The sequence below is a fragment of the Protopterus annectens genome, chromosome 7.part0 (genome assembly GCF_019279795.1).
Source record: "Protopterus annectens isolate FY-2018-M chromosome 7.part0, PAN1.0, whole genome shotgun sequence".
Classification (NCBI taxonomy): Eukaryota; Metazoa; Chordata; order Ceratodontiformes; family Protopteridae; genus Protopterus; species Protopterus annectens.
In genome coordinates, this window is record NC_056739.1 from 867,176,270 (window position 1) to 867,197,576 (window position 21,307).

The 21,307-nt window shown below is 35.2% G+C and overlaps 1 protein-coding gene across 15 annotated transcripts in view; it reads right to left on the minus strand.

Annotated features, from left to right (window-relative positions):
• The window catches only part of CADPS (calcium dependent secretion activator), a 2,296,269-nt gene that overhangs the window by 615,922 nt on the left and 1,659,040 nt on the right, over positions 1–21,307 (minus strand). For all 15 annotated transcript variants that reach the window (XM_044077436.1, XM_044077434.1, XM_044077437.1 and 12 more), the window contains one exon: positions 18,659–18,846. In XM_044077436.1, the coding sequence (XP_043933371.1) occupies positions 18,659–18,846 (188 nt within the window). The remainder of the gene's footprint in view (positions 1–18,658; positions 18,847–21,307) is intronic.

A 21,307-nucleotide genomic window follows, 5' to 3' on the forward strand; every position in this document is an offset into this window, starting at 1 on the left:
ATCTATTATACTCTTTACCTTATGGTGAACTTTTACATTTACATAGGATTTGTAATAACAATGCAGATTTAGGTAAAAAGATTTTCCAAACCTCTCTGATGTTTATCAATAGAGGTTATGATATAACTGCCATCCAGAATGCCTTAGATACATTTTGGAGGGAAAGTGTGTATTTAAATATGTAAATATTAATAAGTCAAACAATACAATAATGGAGGTTTCTAACAAAATGTATTATGTAATGATTTATAATATTTTAAGTTGTGAGATATCTAAACAGATTAAATATTTTTGGAAATTTCTAACAAAGGATGAAAAATTGGGTAAGATATTGTGAAAAATCTTATTTCCTATAAAAAAGGACAAAGCTTGAGTGATAGGTTGGTCAAATCTTACTTTATTTTGCCTGAAGAAAATCTGTCTTCTGGTTTAAGGCCTAAAAGTACATTTCCTTGTGGGAGCCGTAATGTTTGCGATTTTGTGGTAACAGGTTTTAATAGAATTAATAATAAAGTATTTGACTTGATGGGGTCTTTTTCTTGTACCACTGAAGGCATTAGTTGTGTTCTTTGATGTCCCTGTAATTTGATATATATATATATATATATATATATATATATATATATATATATATATATATATATATATATAGGTGAAAGCAAAAGGATGTTCAGAACTAGACTACAAGATCATATTAGAGATATAAAAAACAAAAAAATAGAAAGCTCTGTGGCTGTTTATTTTAAGGACTGTCATAATGGTGATTATAAATTACTGCAAGCAACTATTTTAGAAAAGGTTTTTAGTAAGTTGGGTGATGCTGCTATGTTAAAATATAGATTGCTTTTTAAAGACGCTATTCTTATTCTAAAGTATAATACTTTGGCACTCAATGGACTTAATGGCGAAATTAATCTGAGATATTTAATTTAATTGAGGCTTGATTGCCTCACTGCTTTATTGTTTTATTGGGCAGTGTATTTAAGGGGAATGTATTTTTACATGCATTATACTTCCTGAAGGCTGTGCTGGCTGAGGCACTAAGGTGTTTTGAATAAATTTACTTTGGATCTATTGCCAAGTTGTTTTCGTTCATCTTTTTGGTTTACTGGTTTGCTGGTCGTTTGATAATAGACATATTTCTACTGCTCTAGTATTTTTTTTTAATTCAGTTACTCATACTTTATGGTTTACATTGAGAGTATCCACTTTTGTTAATGGATATTTTACATTTCCTCAGTCACCACAGCTTCTTGATTTTAGTCTGCTGATTACTTAAAACAGCATTCCATGAGCAGTGATTTGTACTGACTTTATAAAATAAAAACTATGAACTTGAACATCTAGCTAAAGCTCCAGTCACTCAAAACCTTACAGAAAATGAATATGCATTGATTTACTGACAAAAAACATACACTGATGATATATTAGAAGCAAAAAGAAAAAAAGCAAATAAAAATAATAAATACATTTATATTTAAGGAGGCAGCACTCAGAACCATAAACATATAATATAATTTACACTGTTAGTCTCAAGAATGGTAAGAAATTTTAAGATGCCAAAATGATGATTTTTATAATTTCGATTAATACTGTTAAACATTATAAGGTGATTACATTGTGAAATATAATAAATAGAAAGTTACAATTTCATTATTTTCATAACTAGCAGTGAGGAAATAAGAAGAGCTCATTAATTATACACAAAGAAGATGGATGTAGAAAAAATTGTGGGCTACAACAGGCTAGCTCATTTACATGTTAACAGGTTAAGAGAAAACCATGGAATAATTAACTAGAATTACATTATGATTCAGTGTAAAAGTACCAATGTTTTTCCCTTGATGTAATTTTGTGTGTGTGTGCGTGTGTGTGTGTGTGTGTGTGTGTGTGTGTGTGTGTGTGTGTGCATTTTGCTCAATGTAATTCAATAATGTGTCATGTTTATGTAACATATTTCTAATGCCCTTGACAACCACTATGTCTTCACAGGTTAACCTTACAGATTAGATGTATGAGAAGGTTAGACATTTGTACAATTCCAGCCCTATCACAACAATGGAAGTTGCCCAAACAACAGTGCACACTTAATACTGCAGATGATGTGAATACCAGGATGAACATATAGTTAGGAAGGGTTCCTGTCATAGCTCTCAACCTCTTAAGAGAACAAAATCCGGACAAGACAAAAAATAATGGGGAACAAAGCCTCAAAAATAGGGAAACTTTTTAAATATTGCTTTTATAAACATAGAAAGTTGCTGAAATAAAAGGTCTTTTGTTACCAGACATTTTCTTACTCAAAACATTTTTATTGAAGAAAAATTTTTTTTTGAAAAAATAAACATATTACATATTGTCAAACAGAAATAAACATGTAGACATTAAATCAATCAAACATTTGGAAAGAAAATCTAAAACATCCGAAACCTAGAAAACATCAAACTATTTACAAGGGTGTCCAGTAAGATAAATACTTTTGATTTTACAGTTTAAAATTTTAAATCAAATGGAATTGCAGTCATTTTTTCCAAGTATATCTGTAACTTTCATCCAAGCATTGTAATAGGAAGTAATTATTTCAGTTCTTGTCTTGATTGTAGACGTTTACATTCACAAGACATTAAGAGTGATGTTCTTGAATTGTATAAAGGTGGGAGAAATCTCACTTTTCCAGTTAGTAGTAATGGTTTTATGAGTAATGGCTAATAGAATCCAAAGTAAAGAATATTTAGATTTAGGGCATATTTAGGAGTAGGGGCATTAATCAAAATCAAAGATTTGGTCAACTGGACATTATCATTAAAATGGTTTGCAAAAAATAATTAATTTTTCCTTAAAAAGATATAAGTACGTTACACTTATAAAACATATGTTCCCAGTTAGCAGTCACCTTTAGCTTACATCTCCAACATCCTATTTCTTGACTAAATATTAACTCCATTTTATGAGGAGTAAAATACATTTGATGAATATATTTACAAGAGAACAATTTCCATTGTAAATACAATGTAGATCATATTGAAGAAATTAAGATGAGTATTTGTCATCTTTAGGAGGAGGTTGATTATTTATGATTTTATAATAATTGCAATAATTTTCTTTAAAATAAGATTTTGTGTTTCTAATTAGTTTATACAATTTAGAAAGATGGCCTTTCCCTTGAACATTTTGAGTACTCATTATAATTAAATATTGTATTAACTTAGGAGAGTTTTCCCTGTATGGTGTACACATAAGGTTGATTTTAGTTATAAAATGATTTCTTATTTCATGAAATACTAACCATAATTCATTATCTATATAAAATTTGTTCACAAGTTCTTTCAAATTAAGTATATTTCTTGAGTCCATCAATTGATGCCAAAATATTACATTTTTCCCATTGAGAATATACATATTATTAGTGTTAAAAGTGTCTAAAATATTTTGTGTGTAAGCAATTGGGAACAATAGGAAAGACCAATCCTTAATAATGGAGGTTTTATTTACAAAGATTTTAAAAGAAAATAACATCTTAGATATAAATTTAGAGGGACTGAGTTTATTTTTGTTACTTAGAGTAAAATCTTTCACCATCCAATACAGTCTATTGTTTAAAATATTTGTATATTGAGAGATAAAAGAGGGATTTGACTGTAACCATATTTGTTCTTGAAATTGTTTCTATCTTGCCAAAAATGAAAAGTTTATCCATAGGGATAATGTTTTGGAAATGGAAGATAAGACATACGTATCAAAATCTGTAAGGTTAATTCCTCCTATCTTCCAATCTTTTAAATGATTATCTAATGCAATTTTTGTTTTTTTTTTTGGGGTGCCATAAAAATTTAGTATACGTTTATTAAATTGATGAATATACAGTTTATGAGGAGGTAATGAAAAGGCTTCAATATAATATAATATTTTTGGAAAAATTATCATTTTAATTAGAAACTATATATCCTCCATTGTAAAAAAGATCTTATTCTATTTCTCAATGAGAAGTTTAATTTTATTTAGGATATTGTTAAAATTAACATTAAAATTTTCAACTAAATCATTGGTTAAGATGATACCCAAGTATTTAATTTTATCTGTATATATATATATATATATATATATTTAGCAAGCTGTTTATTTAGGTTATTCTTATTAGAATTTATAAGTAGAATCTTAGTCTTATTTTCATTGAAACTGAGCCCAGAAATTTTCTGGAAGTGCTCTATAACACCCAATAAAGATTGTAAAGAACTATTATGATCATTCAATGTTAGTAAATGTCATCAGCAAATAGTTGAATCTTTGACACTAAAGTGTCTGTAAAATTGATTCCATTAATGTTTGAATTCATTCTTACACAATTTGCAAATGGTTCAATGACTAAAGAAAATAACAAAGGGGATAAAGGGCAACCCATTTTGTAGTGTTGGTAATTTTTAATTGATGCAGAAGTACAAGACCCATCTTAATATAGGATAAGGAATTTTCATATAGGTGTTTAGTTGGGTAAATGCATGTGAAAATCCATATTCATGCAGAGTCTGAAACAGATAATCACAACAAACTGAATTAAAAGCAGTATTTATAGCTAAACTTACTATAGTCGTTTCATATTGTTTACAATTAATATACTCAATTTAATTTAGGATTCTTTTAATATTATCATATGTATTCCTATCTTTTATAAAGCCAGTTTTGTCTTCATCAATTAATAAAGGGATAAACGTAGCTTAATGGGGAGAGTTACTACTGTATGTGTCAGAGACCCAGGGTTCAAATACATGGAAGTTAGAAGTTGTCTGTATTTTGACACATAGATGTGCCCCTCACCAAGGCTAGACAAGGGGAAAGTCACGGTAGTTTGTCAGGTGCTAGAATCCACCATATCACTCACGCACTCAAGTCTCTCAATAGGTACTGTTATGACTCTATTATAGTCTGTGTTGGTGTGAATGACTTGAGACATACTTCTTTGGACTATATGAAGAGAGACATGATTGAGCTCACTGAATATGTGTCCCAGGTAGGTATGTCCCTAGCCTTAAGCAGCATCCTGCCGTCAGCCAAAATAATGCCTCAGTACAAACAGAAAATGATTGATTTTAACAATTGTCTTAGTTTCTGGTGTCATTCCAAGGGGATCCAGGACCTGACAGCCTGGTAGGACATGACTGACAGACCACAATTCTTTGCCAGAGATGGCCTTCATCTGTCTCTCCTGGGCTCCAGGCTTCTGGCAAAGTTTTTTACCTCCCCCACATACTGCCTTTTTTAGGCAAAGTCATGAGGAAAAAAATTACCAATGTGAAAAATTCTTCTAAATGAAATTTAAAGGTCATGCTGCTAAACACTAGGAGTCTTAACATGAAACTGTACTCATTGCAAACATTCCTTACCCTGGAAGATTCTGACATTTGTGCAGTCACTGAAACCTTGTTCAAAGCTATGGAGAGCACTCCAGCCTTACCAGGTTACTTGTCCTACCATACTTTCAGACCCCAAACTGAGGGCTACAAAGCCAATGGAGGTGAAATTTCAATTTTTATTAAAGACATACACACTTCCGGGCTGGTCAAACAGTATAACTCACAGAAGACACTCCAGGTGTAGTTAACTATTGAGAAAACACCTATTCAAATCATAGCTAGCTATAGACCACCAACCATGACTCAGGAAGCCCACTCCACCTATCTGGGCTTACTTGAATCCATCAAGATTCAACCCTTTACCCTGATCCTGGGCAACTTTAACTACCCAACCATAGAGTGGAAGACCTATTCTAGCTCATACATGAATGCTCAGAGATTCCTCGACTTCATCAATGCCAATGGACTGCATCAGCTGGTCAACACCCCCATAAGAGGCAAAAATATCCTGGAGCCGGTACTAACCAACATGACTAGCCACTGTAGCACCCCTACAGTGTCATCCTCCTTAGTAAGCTCCGAACATGAAGCAATCACTTTCAAAGTCACCATCTCCCCTGACCCGCTCTTACCAGGGTTGAACAAAAAACTTTTCCAAAGGTGACTACAACCTCCTCAGAGCAGGTGTAATCAGCTTCACAGCCACCATCCCTTCAGTTAAATCAAGCACTAATGTCCAAGCCTACACCAAAAAACTATATGAGCACCTATATAGCTGCATGGACTCAGCAATACCTGACAGGACCAAACTATCTTCCTCAAGAAAGAGTAAACCTGTCTGGTGGACAGCAGAAATAAAAAGACTCAATAATAAAAGGAAGAAATTGCTGTCCAGGACCAAGAAGGAGCAGGTGCCAAGGTGGAAGCATTCTCTCCTTCATTTGAACAAGCAAATAAGGTCACTGATGGAATCCTCTAAGGCTAACTTAGAGTCCGAATCGGTCACATCCACTAAGGACAATTACAAGACCTTCTTCACATACATCTGCACTCTGAAAGGTAACTCCCAAATCTGCTCTGAACTGGTGCTGCAGACTACCACACACAAAACAATGCCATAGATATAGCCAACATGCTGGCAGTCAAGGTCAGTGAAAACTTCACCCCCATCAGTAAACCAGGACACCCCCAGCACCTGCCTACCTCTCCTCATCAACAGGGAACAGGTTATTAATGCCCTCTCAAAGGCAAAAAATACAGCCTCATGGAACCCAACAACATCCATGGCTGTGTCCTACATAAACTCAGGCAAGAGCTCTCAACACCACTAGGCACCCTATTCAACCACAGCCTGTGCACCAGCTTCACCCCAGCAGAATGGAGGACAGCCACTGTCATCCCTCTGCACAAAGGTGGAGCATCCACAAACTGAGGCAAATATAGGCCCATCAGCCTAACTAGCCTGATCTGCAAGGCCATGGAATGCATTATCATGGACCTTATAAACAAGGACATTGGCAACCTCCAAATGCTTGATCCCACACAGTTTGGTTTTGTCAAAGGGAGATCATGCCTGTTAAACTTGGTTGCCTTCTTTGAAACAGTCACCAAAGCCATGGATGAGGGCAAAACAGTGCACAGCACCTACCTTGACCTAGCCAAAGCCTTCAACACTATTCCCCACTCAAGTATTATAGATAAACTCTGCCAGCTAGGCATCAACCCATATGTTACCAGATGGGTAGCTAACTGGCTCACTGATAGAACCTACTCAGTCAAAATAGGGGAACCCACCTCTAGTAGTAAACCTGTAAGAAGTGGTGTACCCAAAGGATCGATCTTGGGGCCTCTACAGTTTGGGATATACTTTTCTGAGGTTCAAGCCAAAACTAATGGTCTGTGGCTGACCAAGTTTGCAGATTACTGCAAGTTGGGCACTGTCATAAATTCCTGTAGTGATGTGAACATCCTCCAAGAGGGCCTTAACCAAACTAATGACTGGTGCCAGAAGCATGGCCTCAAACTAAATGGCAAGAAATGTACCATTATCCCCTTTGGAGAAAATTGTGTCCCCATTAATTATCACATTAATAATAATGTACTAAGCACACAATCAGTTGTGAGGGACTTGGGCACCCAGGTTAATAGCAACCTGATTTTTGACCACCATGCTGCCTCCATTGTATGGAAGGCTTTATACATGGCCCACCTCATAATTAAGGGTATTTCATCCAGGAACAAGGAGGTCATAACATCCTTGCACTCCTACCTTATCAGACCCATTATCAAATACAAGGCACATGCAGCAGAAGGAGAGACCACAGAAGTTCCTGACCATGAAAATCCAGGGTCTCAAACACCTATCCTATACAGATGGGCTAAAAGCCCTGTACCTCTACTCGGTCTCATACAGACTGCTCAGAGGTGACCTGTGTCTGGCATACAAAGCCGTCTTAGACTCAGCCTTCATGGAATTGCTGCATATCTATAAGTCAAACTCCACTCGCGCAACCCACACGCAAGGTCTCAACCTAGTCTGTGACATTAATAGAACTTGTTGGCAGGTTTGATTTGTGTCCCAATGACTCCCCATCTGTGGAATAGACTTCCTCTCCATGTCTAGCAGAGTACCTCACTAGCCCTCTTTAAGAGGAACCTGGATGACTGGATGAGAAACAAAAAATATACCTCTGGGATTCCACCTATGTCCCTGCTGGACAGAGAAAACAGGTGCTGGCTTTGTGAGAACATGGGTTAAATTCTTGGCTAGGCTGATATGGGCCTCTGGGCCTAAAGCCTAGTATCGTCCTATGAACCTATCAAATGTTTAATTGTATTAGCATATGTGGTCATAAACATTTTATAGTCAATGCTTAGTAGTGATATTGATCTATAAGAGGAGCACTTTTTAGGATCTTTGTCTGATTTTAAAATTGGATGTATCAGGGTATATTTTCAAGAAGAAGGGCTATTATTATTTTCTTTAATTAAATTATAAACTTTTAAAAGTTAATTTAAAGCTTCTCTGGGTAATAACTTGTACATTTCGGGGATAATATTATCAGTTTCAGGTGCTTTATTTAATTTTAATTTATTATTTTTGAATTAATATCTGATAATGTAATTGATTTATTGATCAACTTTATATGTTCTTCTGTTTATTTTTGATGAAATTTTAAAGGATTTTACTACAATTTCCGGTTGATTTTCTATAAAGTTACTATTAAATAAGGTAAATTGTTTCCTAAAATATTCTAAAATCCTTTCTAAATCATAGACTTTTTTCTTGGTACCAGGGAGATATAATTCTTTAATCTGATTGGAATGTATAACCTTTTTGTTCTATTTGCTATTCATCTTTGATTTAGGAGTTTCATGGAGTAAATTTTTTTTCTTTTTTTCTAAGCTAATCATAGTTTTATGATGTAGTATCTGTAAATAACGTTTATCTCATCATATTTCCTTTGCAAACTAGTGTCTCCTTTTTGTATATCTAGCTTTAATTTATCCAATTTCAGTTGTAAATCTTGAAGTTCTTTATCCCAATGTTTTTCTTATTTATAAATCAAGCTAATATTCTACCATACAAGTAAGACTTCAATGAATCCCACACAAATATTTCTGAAATATCAACAGTATGATTTATTTTCAAAAACGTTTGAATTTCCTTAAAATAATATTCCTTGAAGACTTTTAATTTAGTTATATAAGCTGGGATTCTTGTAATGTTTAGACATTGTTTGGGATTCATTATTAAATCAAATGTGACTGCATTATGATCAGAAAAGGGTCATGCAACTACCTTAAATCTATCAATTTTAGAAGAAGTGTTTCTAGAAATATAAATCTTATCTATTCTTGAATGAGTACCATGGCAATGAGAATGTTGTTGTTGCTGTCATTGTGTCTTTTCGGCTTTTCCTGGTTAGGGGTCGCCACAGCGGAACTCCAGTCTGCTAATGATTGGTAGTTGATTTTTATGTGCCGAGTTACCAGCCCTGATGCACAACCTTCAACAAAGGTATGCCCATTCATGCACGTCTCCATGCAGAAGATGCTCTAGCTGAGAATCAAACCGGACAGTGTCTTACTGTGAGGTGACAACACTACCGCAGCAGCACCACCGTGGGTATAATATGTAAAAAAAAAATAATTAGGGTCAGAAAAATCATTACGGTCCATAATATTAATAGTATTGATAAAGTCTAATAATGCTTTTGATATGGCTGATTTTCTGTGTGTATTCATTGCATCAGTATCCTCATCTAATAAAATACAATTAAAATCTCCTGCAAGTATTATTTCCCCCTTGGAGTATTGTATAATATCTTTAAAATGATGTTTGATTATTTTGACTCCTAACCCAGGAAACCAGTATAAGTTAATTAATGTGTAAAGTTTAGATTTATTTTGAGGGATATTAAACATAACACTCCAGAATTATCATGATAAATGTTTATAATTTTAGGCATCAAAGCAGATTTTCTCCACAAAATTGCTACCCCTCTTTTTTATTATGATGAGAACTTACTAAGACCGAATAGGTGTTTGAGTTAAGTCTGTCTATATCCCCCTGTAATTAATGCATTTCCTGAAGAAAAACAACTTGAGCATAAAATAAGTTTAGATATTTAAAAAGACTTCCCCTCTTACAATTGTTATTTAGACTACTAACATTAATGGAGATACATTTATTACATATATTCTGATTAAAATCGCATTTAGCTCTCTCTCTCTCTCTCTCTATATATATATATATATATATATATATATATACATACATGAAATATTGTTTCAAGAAATACGAAAATTGATATATTGAAAAAGAAAAAAAACAATTATACTTATCTTCTAGTATTTTAAAGATAGTAATCTTGGACACCTGTAATCAAATATTAAAATCGAAGACCATTAACATCAAAATAAAATAGCAAACTAAACCCAACTTGAGGTACAAAACCCTCACACTTGAATAGTGTTACCATTCAAGTGTACATTCTAGCTCAGTCACAAGACCAGTTCTTTGCTCTAACCATCTAAAATATTGACTCTATACTAAAAATAGTACAGTAGTTTTTATAAATGCTTGAGTTATAATTATAACATGGCAACATAAGCTTTTGGAATTAAATAAAAATTTTAAAAAGTTTAATATGAGAACAAATATGTATACTCAAATCAGTTGGATTGCTATATAAAAATATATAACAAATCTGCCTAGATTTTTAACTGCACAAGTAAGTAAAAAGGAAAAAAAAATCATCTTATTTATATTTAACAACAAGGCAGAAAAATATAATTTAACCCATAAGGATCTTATGGAATATAAACATTAAAGCACCCTCATGAGAACCAGAAGTAAAACATCATTAAATTAATGATGAAATGAAATATTAATTAAGCTATGACAATAAACAAACATATAAACATAATGTATATCTCAAATTAAAATATCAAGGATATAAGTTTAAAGAAGTTATTTAATTGTTCACGTATAGAATAAACAAGTGGGGGAGCTCTTATTTATTTAGGAGTGCTCCATATTTAGTGTAACTGCTAAGGGAATTATACACTAGTAAATAAGCACTAGTACTTACATTTAAGGTGCCATATAACAATTTAAAAGCAACAGTGGGCAATTTTCCATATTAAACAAATATGATTTCCAGTGTTAGGAAGCTATAATGACATTCACTCATTAAAGACTTATGCAATAAAGTACCTGTCACTTTATATATTAAACTATTCAGTTGTGGTAAGTCAGTAGAAATCATAATGAAAATGAGTGAAATTTTACAATGCACTTTATTGTTATTAGTGATCCCTTTAGCTAAGTGATAAACTCTTTAAAATAACATCAAAAGAAAAAAAAGCCATATAGTATAATAAAAATTCAAAATTAGTCATTAGTATATTCAATGGAATGGGCATATGTGTTTTATATTACATCTGATGATGATATACCAATAGTCATTACTAAGTTTCTTTTTTCTTTTTATTTGCCCTCTTCTTTCCTCCTTTTCTGTTGTTCCCCTGTTTGTTCTATTTAATCATTGTTACCTAGAATCAGTTACTATTCAAGTGTATGCAGAAACAAGTGACAAGAGCATAATAAGCAAGTCACTCTAAAAATTGGTTGGCTGTCAAGCATCAGTCATTTCCACGCCCACTTCTCTTACTAATCATTACAGACATGCCACCTCCACTAAGAACTAAGTATGAGGTATTAAATTGTGTTAAAAACTCAAAAGCAATGAATCAGATGAATCTTTTCAATATAAAATTAATCTATTTTAAGGGCTCAATGCCTTTTGAGATTACATTAATCTAATTTTTAACTATCTAAAATGGTAGAATGCAGGAGTGGCTCAGAAATTACCCTTAATAATCACATAGACATACTGTTATCTGACAAGGATACGTACATTCACAAGGCTAAATTAAAAAATGCTGCTTAAAGTATTAAAAAAAAAAGTGGAACATGACTGAATGAATTATCTCTGCTCGTGATCTCAGCGAGAAGAGATGTAACTTATTTTATTACTTAAAGTGTATCGCAAGCAGAGAAAGAGAACAACGGCTTTGATATGCAAGAGTTTCAAGTCAAAGAATTACCTTTTTTACACAAGCATAATTAAATATGAGAGTACATTCCCATAAGTATATCAAAGCAAAGCAAAATAAATGCCAAAAAATGTCCAAACATGAAACGGAAGCAGTATAAAAGCAAATATGTAAAAATATACAGCAACAGTAATAATGAATGCCAAACATCAAATCAACTATAGAGCTTTTAAAAATAACTGGTGCTAGGTATACATCTACTTGTTACATAAGATAGAGTTTTAAGAAATATACTGAAAGATTTTGATTATGATTAAAGAGCTCCTATAAAAATGATCACTCTTGTCAAGCTATCTTACTGAAAGGCAGTAGTACTAATAAAAATAGCATTATTAATTATTTTTTCCTTTCTTTCCTTTTCCTCTCTCTTTTAAAGAAACAATATAAATCAAATTAATAAAACTACTGATAAGATCTAAAAGTTATATTATAAAAACTGAAAACTGCATATAAAGACAAATATAAATAAAAATAAAAATAAATTATTTATCACCTTGTTTATACCTTAAATATGCACTCCACAAAAGTGAAATATGTCAGTGTGAGATAGCAAACTGATCTTCCTTCTTAGTAGAAATTAGTATAGCAAAATATAATTCATTTATATAAAATTTAGGTGGCAGAAGTAAAAACAAAAGGCTTATTTGTCTTTTTTTTCATTTCATCTTTTTTTTTGGCTTTAGCAATTTTCCAATCATTCTCAACCTGTCACTTCACTGAAGTAGAGCTCCAGTCCATACCTTCTGATTGTTCTAAGATGTTGCTAAAAGTCAGAAAAGAAATAATTGATTTTAATGTGTCAAATATCTCAATTCCATCAGGAGGAAAAGCTTTAAGTCTGGCTGGAAATAACAGATGAGTTTTGTTTCTTTTTTAACTCCTTTTTTACAGGGATGAACTCTTTTCTTCTTGAAATAACTGTAGAGGAATAACCATTTTCAAATCTTATTATGTGGTTCTTGTATTTGACAGGAGAATTTTACCATGCTGTCTTTAAAACAAGTTTTTTGTCTTGTAAAGAGAAAAATCTTACTATGTCAGATCTTGGTTTATAGTTTGGTTTGGTGGAAGACATGGGAGATGCTAAGGACCTGTGTGCTCTCTCTATTCCAAATGAAAGCGATCAGGTAAATTCAGAATGTCAGGAATCCAGGTAGTAAGGACATTTCCTATGTTGTCACCTTCATTTTTCTCTGTCAGACCATAAATATGAAGATTATTTCTCCAAAATCTATTTTGTAGATCATCAATTTTCTGTAGCAAGGAAGTATTTTGTTTTAAAAGAAATTCTACTTGTTGTTCCTCTTCAGTAACTCTTCCCTCTATATCATTTAAAGATTTCTTGATGTCGGATATCTGGATTTTCTGAAGTAAGGCAATCTCCTTTAGTTGATTCATCTGATTTTTACACACTTCATTAATGGTGTCTTACTTGTTGTCCATTTTATCTATTTATCGATAAATAATGTATACTAGTAAGTAAGCACTGTAATTCTTTCTTGAAAGACAAATCTTGAGAATTATTCTTAGAGTAGTTCATACTGAAGAACTCTCAGAGTCTTGTTTGCTTGTAAATGACAGGAATTTGATACAGAACAGTTTAAAAAAAATGAATATATCCTTCAAGGGTTCTTGGTGGATGAAGAAGAACGCAAAAGGAAAATCTAGATTCTTAGGTAGTTGAAAATTCCTGTCAGAAATATGTTTAAGATAGGAGAGCAAATAAGAAGTCCTGTTAACCTGACACCATCTTTGCCACTCCCCCCACCAGGCATTTTCTGAATGATATGAAGTCTGAAACTCAAATGCCTGTCACTCTTTAATGGTTCACCACAAAAATCCAGAAAATCACAAATGTTATGAGGAACGGGCCAAAGATATAAGGCAAAAATCTGGGCATTCTGTGAAAATCTGGACAGTTGAGAGGTATGGTTCCTGTTATATGATGAGGATCAGTAAGTGTGACACTCTGAAGTGCTAACATTTAAATGTGATTAGGGAAATGTACATTAGGCAAATATTGCTGTAACTTGTATAATTAATTCTTCTACAAGGTAAAGCAATCTTGTAGTGAGGTGTAGAGGTGCAGCACACCCTCAGTGTGTGTGTGTGTGTGGGGGGGTCAAGGTTCACTGTCATTTCTCAGGAACTGCGGTTAGATTTTCATTGTTTTCAGAACTATTAAAGTCTTTAACTTACACTAAGAGAGATGGGGAAAGATGGCAACAGGCAAGTTTTTGGACTGCAACTTATGATAATGATTGATCCAACTATAGAGAATGTCTATGAAAGGGCAAAGTGAGTAAATTAAATATGATAGGGATGCCTTGGGAATGTGACAGATTGCTTGAATAATTATTACACTGTAGCAAAGCTAGACGTGCACAAACTGAAAGAAGAAATGTTGGAGAAAAAAGGAGGATGCACTGTTGAGCTAGGCTTTAATAGTTATGTAAATCAGTGAAATTGTATAAATGGGGCTTCATAATATAAAACAACTGAAGTGCATGTCATCATTCCTAAGTGAGTGACTATTGAACGAGGTGGTCCTAATGATACCGTATATAGTAGGGCAAATTTCTTAGACCTAATGCAATATGAAGACCTGAGGTTTATTAAAATATTCAACAGTAAAATAAGACTGGAAACTTACAGCTTATGCTTTAGACCATAAAACAGTTTTTGTGCAAATTGATAAAAACCCAAGGAAAAACTGCTGCAGGCATACCAGAGGCTATACTCAGGGAGTATATCCTGCATCCATCCCCAATATACAAGTTACATTAAAAATGGCACACAATTAAGAAATTATTAAATTTCCAGCTCAGTTCTGTAAAAATGAAATCATTCATTTATGGCTTTTTATTTTTATACAATGAAAGCAGTTGCACACTTTAGGTTTAAAATTAAGGCCCGTATGTGAAACGCTTGTGCTAGAAGAAATGGTACAGTGGCCTTGCAGCATTCATTGCTTACTCTTAGGACCATCATGCATTAGTCTACTCCCAACAAGATTAGAATGGAAATGTCCATAGTTTTCTTTGCCATTTCTACTTGGTGTCACTTGGGAAACCAAAGCTTATCACCACACTCAATGGGTTCAAGGCAGAGAAACTTCTCCTAGACCTGCTTCCCATCCTTCCCAAGATATATACACAGATTCATTCTCACACACCTCCTGGGATACATAAACATACTCACTCGCACACCCTTCCTGGGATGCATACACAGACTCACTCTCACATCCTTCCAAGGATGCATACATAGACTCATTCTCGCATCCTTCCTGGGACACATACACAGACTCACTCTCGCATCCTTCCTGGGGCACATACACAAACTCACTCTCCCTTCTTTCCTGGGACACATACACAGGTTCACTCTCCCACCCTTCCTGGGACAGATACACAGACTCACTCTCCTTTCCTTCCTGGGACACATATACAGACTCACTTTCCCACCTTTCCTGGGATGCATACACAGACTCACTCTCCCTTCCTTCCTGGGACACATACACAGACTCACTCTCCCACCCTTCCTGGGATGCATACGCAGACTCACTCTCCCTTCCTTCCAGGGACACATACACAGACTCACTCTCCCACCCTTCCTGGGATGCATACACAGGCTCACTCTCACATCCTTCCTGTTATACATACACAGACTCACTCTCACATCCTTCCTGTCATGCATACACAGACTCACTCCCCCGTCCATCCTGGGATACGTACACAAACTCACTCTCCTGTCCATCCTGGGATGCATACACAGACTCACTCTTGCACCCTTCCTAGGATGCATACACAGACTCATTCTCCCATCCTTCCTAAGATACATACACAGACTCACTCTCGCATCCTTCCTGGGATGCATACACAGACTCACTCCCCTGTCCATCCTGGAATACATACACAGACTCACTCTCCTGTCCATCCTGGCATGCATACACAGACTCACTTTTGCACCCTTCCTAGGATGCATACACAGACTCGCTCTCTCACTCTCCAGTCCATCCTGGGATGCATACACAGACTCACTCTCTCACTCTCCAGTCCATCCTGGGATGCATACACAGACTCACTCTCTCACCCTTCCTGAGATGCATACACAGACTCACTTTCCCATCCTTCCTGTAATGCATACACAAACTCACTCTCCCAACTTTCCTAGGATGCATACACAGACTCACTCTCCCACCCTTCCTGAGATACATACACAGACTCACTCTCCTGCCCTTCCTGGGATGCATACGCAGACTCACTCTCCTGTCTGTCCTGGGATACATACACAGGCTAACTCTCCCATCTTTCCTGGGATGCATACACAGACTCACTCACCCATCCTTCCTGAGATGAATACACAGACTCAATCTCCCATCTTTCCTGGGATGCATACACAGACTCAGTCTCCCGCCCATCCTGAGATGCATACCTGGACTCACTCTCCCGTCTTTATTGGGATGCATACACAGACTCACTCTCCCATCTTTCCTGGGATGCATACACAGACTCAGTTTCACGCCCATCCTGAGATGCATAGCCGGACTCACTCTCCCATCTTTATTGGGATGCATACACAAACTCACTCTCCCATCTTTCCTGGGATGCATACACAGACTCAGTCTCCCGCCCATCCTGAGATGCATACCCGGACTCACTCTCCCATCTTTCCTGGGATGCATACACAGACTCAGTCTCCCGCCCATCCTGAGATGCATACCCGGACTCACTCTCCCATCTTTCCTGGGATGCATACCCGGACTCACTCTCCCATCTTTCCTGGGATGCATACCCGGACTCACTCTCCCATCTTTCCTGGGATGCATACACAGACTCAGTCTCCCACCCATCCTGAGATGCATACCCGGACTCACTCTCCCATCTTTCCTGGGATGCATACACAGACTCAGTCTCCCGCCCATCCTGAGATGCATACACAAACTCACTCTCCCATCTTTCCTGGGATGCATACACAGAGTCTCTTTCCTATTCATTCCCATTTCCTTAAATCTTGACATTATATTAACATTCATGTTTAAAACTCCAGTAAAAACATATTTTTTATTGGTTTCACCTTGCAGACTTTATATGATACTTTACATAATAATTTATGAATCATGATGTCATCACAAACAGTGCATCCCATTAAAGTACTCAAAGTGCCATACCATACTACATCACTCAGTGATGTCAACTATCATATAAATGTTTTACAGTTCCTTGGGAAAAGGCATACCACTACTATTAAGTTTCATACAACTGCAATACAACTTTAGAAATATTTTATATATTTAAAAAATCTATATTGCAGAAGACTTAGCCGTGTTTATACTTTCAGTTTCAAATTGTTGAAGTCAAAGAAACATGTTACCATAATAAATATGTATATTAGAGCCTTAGTAACACTTAAGGTATGCTGATAACAGCTGCAAGGGTAGGTACCTAAAAGGCAGACGGTCTAGGTCATTGTTACTACATATTTCATAAGTGATCACTATAGGTAGAAAGAACTCATTTAAACTGAACTAGCAGGTGTGCATTTGCTGTCAACTAAATAAATGTTTTCTGATTAGAGTAAGTCACTGTGTTATGAAACATATTAAGAGCATCTACATTGTTAAATCACAACTCAGTTTGTGCTTTTCTGATTCTTACCTTTTAAGTTCAGAATTTGGTTGAGATCTGGAATCCTTTCTTTTTTTAGAATCTCTTTTAGAATCCCTTTTTATGTTACTTTCAGGTTCATTACCTAAGGGACTGGTCATTTTATCCCCTTCAACTTCTGTACTTTGCTGTAACCCAGTAAGCAACTGTGGCATTTGTTGACTTTTGGAAGTGGATGGCATGAATTTATTATATAGTGCAAAGGCAGCCACAAAGTAAAAGAAAAACAGAAGCAAAGATTGGAAAAATAAAACAAAAGAAAAGCAATGAAACAGAGGGAAACATGCATTAACACAAGAGAAATTAGAGATACACATCATATAATACCATGCATTTCAGTTCTACAGCTGTAGAAACAAGGTAATGAATTTCACAATACCATATTATGCATGCAGCACAATTAAGTTTTAATGCAAAAATGGAATCAAACAATTAAGAATGTGAAATTCAATATATTTAGTGGCATTTATGGCAAAACATGAAAAAAAAACAGAAAAAAAATAAAGCAATTTGGGCAAAATTGTGGCTTAAATCTTAGGAAGCAAGATAATGTGTGTCATTCTAGGAAATATGTCTGTACAAAAAGACACTGATTGTTCCTGGCTTGAAGAATATCTAACCAAGTGATTTGATGCATAAATCATTCTTTCAAATTTTGACCATCAGTACAGTGTACATTTCCTGGAAAATACCAACTGTCCAAAATATTCCCAAACATTTCATTCTTATTTGGACTTTGAATGTATTCAATGTAAGATCCTCAAACAAATTTATATGGAGCAATCAGATCTTAGGGCCAAGAATTACCATCTGCAGTAGATAACAATATATACCAACAATTAGATGGTATGTTCTTTTTTATGTATATGTAATGATACAGGATCAAAGAACCAAGTCTACCAGGTATAAAATCCAACCCAATGAATGTGATTCAATGCATTGTATAAATTAGACTTAATGCACCTGCAAATGAAGAAAGATGAGATCATTAGCAGTAAGAAGGAATATGTGTGACTAGGTTACCTGTTACCATGAACATGTGAAGCACAAAATGCAAAGCTGTAGTGCAATAAGGTGGGGTCAACCATCGCTCCATTTTCTGCTCGTTCAAGTAAATCTCCAAGGTAGCAAAGATGTCTGTGGCAGCCTCGAACTCCATATCGCGCACAGTATTCATCAAGGACGAATACCTGCCCAGGACTAAACCAACCCTGGTAATATAAAACAAATAATTCAGTTGTCTGCTACTCATTTCATATGTAAGCAACTTAACTTGTTCTACTTAATTAGAAGAAGATGAACAAGGTCATTTGACTGGCTTACAGAGACAGTTTAGCTTCTTGATAAAATTATTCAGCTTGAGCATGTACATCTTTTATACAGACCTTTGCTCATTTAATTAAAACTACTAATTTTATTCTCCAGTTATTCTCTTTATCCATCCTGGTGTCACATGAGAAACTAAAGCCCATCACAACACTCAATGAGTACAAGGCAAAGAAACTTCTGCTGGACCTCCTTCCCATCCATCCCAGGATGTATACACAAACTCGCTCTCCCATCCATCCCAGGATGTATACACAAACTCGCTCTCCCATCCATCCCAGGATGTATACACAAATTTGCTCTTTCATTCATCCCGGTACATATACACAAACTCACCCTCCTGTCCTTTCCAAGATGCACACACAGACTCACTCTCCCATGCTTCCCAGGATGTATACACAAACTTTCTCTCCCATTCATTCCAGGATGTATACACAAACTCACCCATCTGTCCTTCCCAGGATGTATACACAGCCTCACCCTCCTGTCCTTCCCAGGATGTATACATAAACTCACTTCCCCATCCTTCCCAGGATGCATACACAGACTCACTCTCCCATCCTTCCCAGGAAGTATGCACAGACTCAGCCTCCTGTCATTCCCAGGATGTATACACAGACTCACTCAGCATGCACATATATGGAAAATTTGAAGAATTGTCAATGTAGCATATGCACATTATTGGTATGTAGGAGGAAACTACATCATCCAGCAAAATCACATGCAGCAACAGGGAGGATGCACAGGCTATACAATAAATAAATAATCTCTGCCTAGAATTCAGCTGGACAACTAACTGCAGTACTACTGTGCTGTTTCAGAGAACAGGCATAACACAAACAAATTCATAACACTGCAAAAGGAAAGTTAAAGCCATGGAATCTCAGTTCTTTATATAATAATGAATGCCACTGACTATGATGAAAACCAATGCACGTAAGAAAAACTGAAGACTTTTTTCACTAAGGATTTTAAATTGACATCATAATGCACAACAGAGTGTTAATTTATGTAACAGGCATTGGCAGCAGAGACATCAGGTCAGGCAACATCACCTGATTCGTCAAATATTTCATTTAATGGTGGTTCAATATACTAAAAATTAACCAAGTAATCATTAGATATAATTACATCTGCATTTCATAAGAATTCCATAGTATACCTCCCCTGATAATTAAGATTAAACTAACATGCATAAAATTCAGTGTACTTCCACTGTGGTGCATCTGAGTTCATTACCTATCCAATTTACTACCCAAATAAAATCATAATTCTCTGTTGTGATATCATAACATGCCACCACTCATATAGGACAAAGTCACTGAAGACAGATGAACTTATCACGACACATTTTGTTCTAATACATATGACTTAGGTAATGAATGATATACAAGTACAAATCGTAACTTAAAATACATCCCTATCTAGATGCGGTTTACTTTACTATACGTAAGAAGTCAGTTGCTCAGAACATGTCAACTTAATGCACATGGTTAGATTTTTTTCTTGTACCCCTTATCTTGTCATAAAATTAACAGAAATGAGATACAAAGTTAGTCACTTCATTTCTTTGGCCATATTATCCTGTATCACTTGGCCAATTTTTCTGAAACAGGTGTAATTTTTGGGGGGTTTATCAGCTGATCAGAGTATTTACCTTAAAGGAGAGCACACAAAGTAAAAATTATCAGCTTAATAGCTGGTTCAGTACACTGCCTGATTCAAGTGAGTACAGGCTCCTCCTTTTAGGACTTATTAATGTGAGTCCTGGGATTTTAAACAGCTAAACAACTAAGAAGTGATGAAAAGGGGGACAGACGTTTAAGAAGGGGCAGCATAACAGATAGTTGTTTAGCAGTAGTTCTGAAGAATGAGAGAGAAAGACAGTGTGTGTGTGTGTGTGTGTGTGTGTGTGTGTGTGTGTGTGTGTGTGTGTGTGTGTGTGTGTGTGTGTGTGTGTGTGTTGAGTGGGTCAAGGCTATGGCACAGCAGATTATCTTCTGCTCATTCACTCTCTATGGTACGAATGCTAACAGGGAATTTGGAATGCAAAGCATCATGTGACAAAGTGATTAATGAGGGAGTTGCATATTTGGGAAGAGTATTTTAGATTTTTATTTTTTCCAAATGTGATATCATGATAATACCATTCCTGTTACACTTCTTAATTATGACTTCACCCTTCTTAAACATACTTCTAAAGTTTCTTGCTCTATTAACAAATCTTGGCTTCAAACCCAATATATTAAAAATGACTGGAAATACTAAACAAATCTCCAGTTCTTGGTAATAGCTTTTTAAATAGCTATACTGTCACCATTATGTGAAAGAGTGAGTAGCCAGATA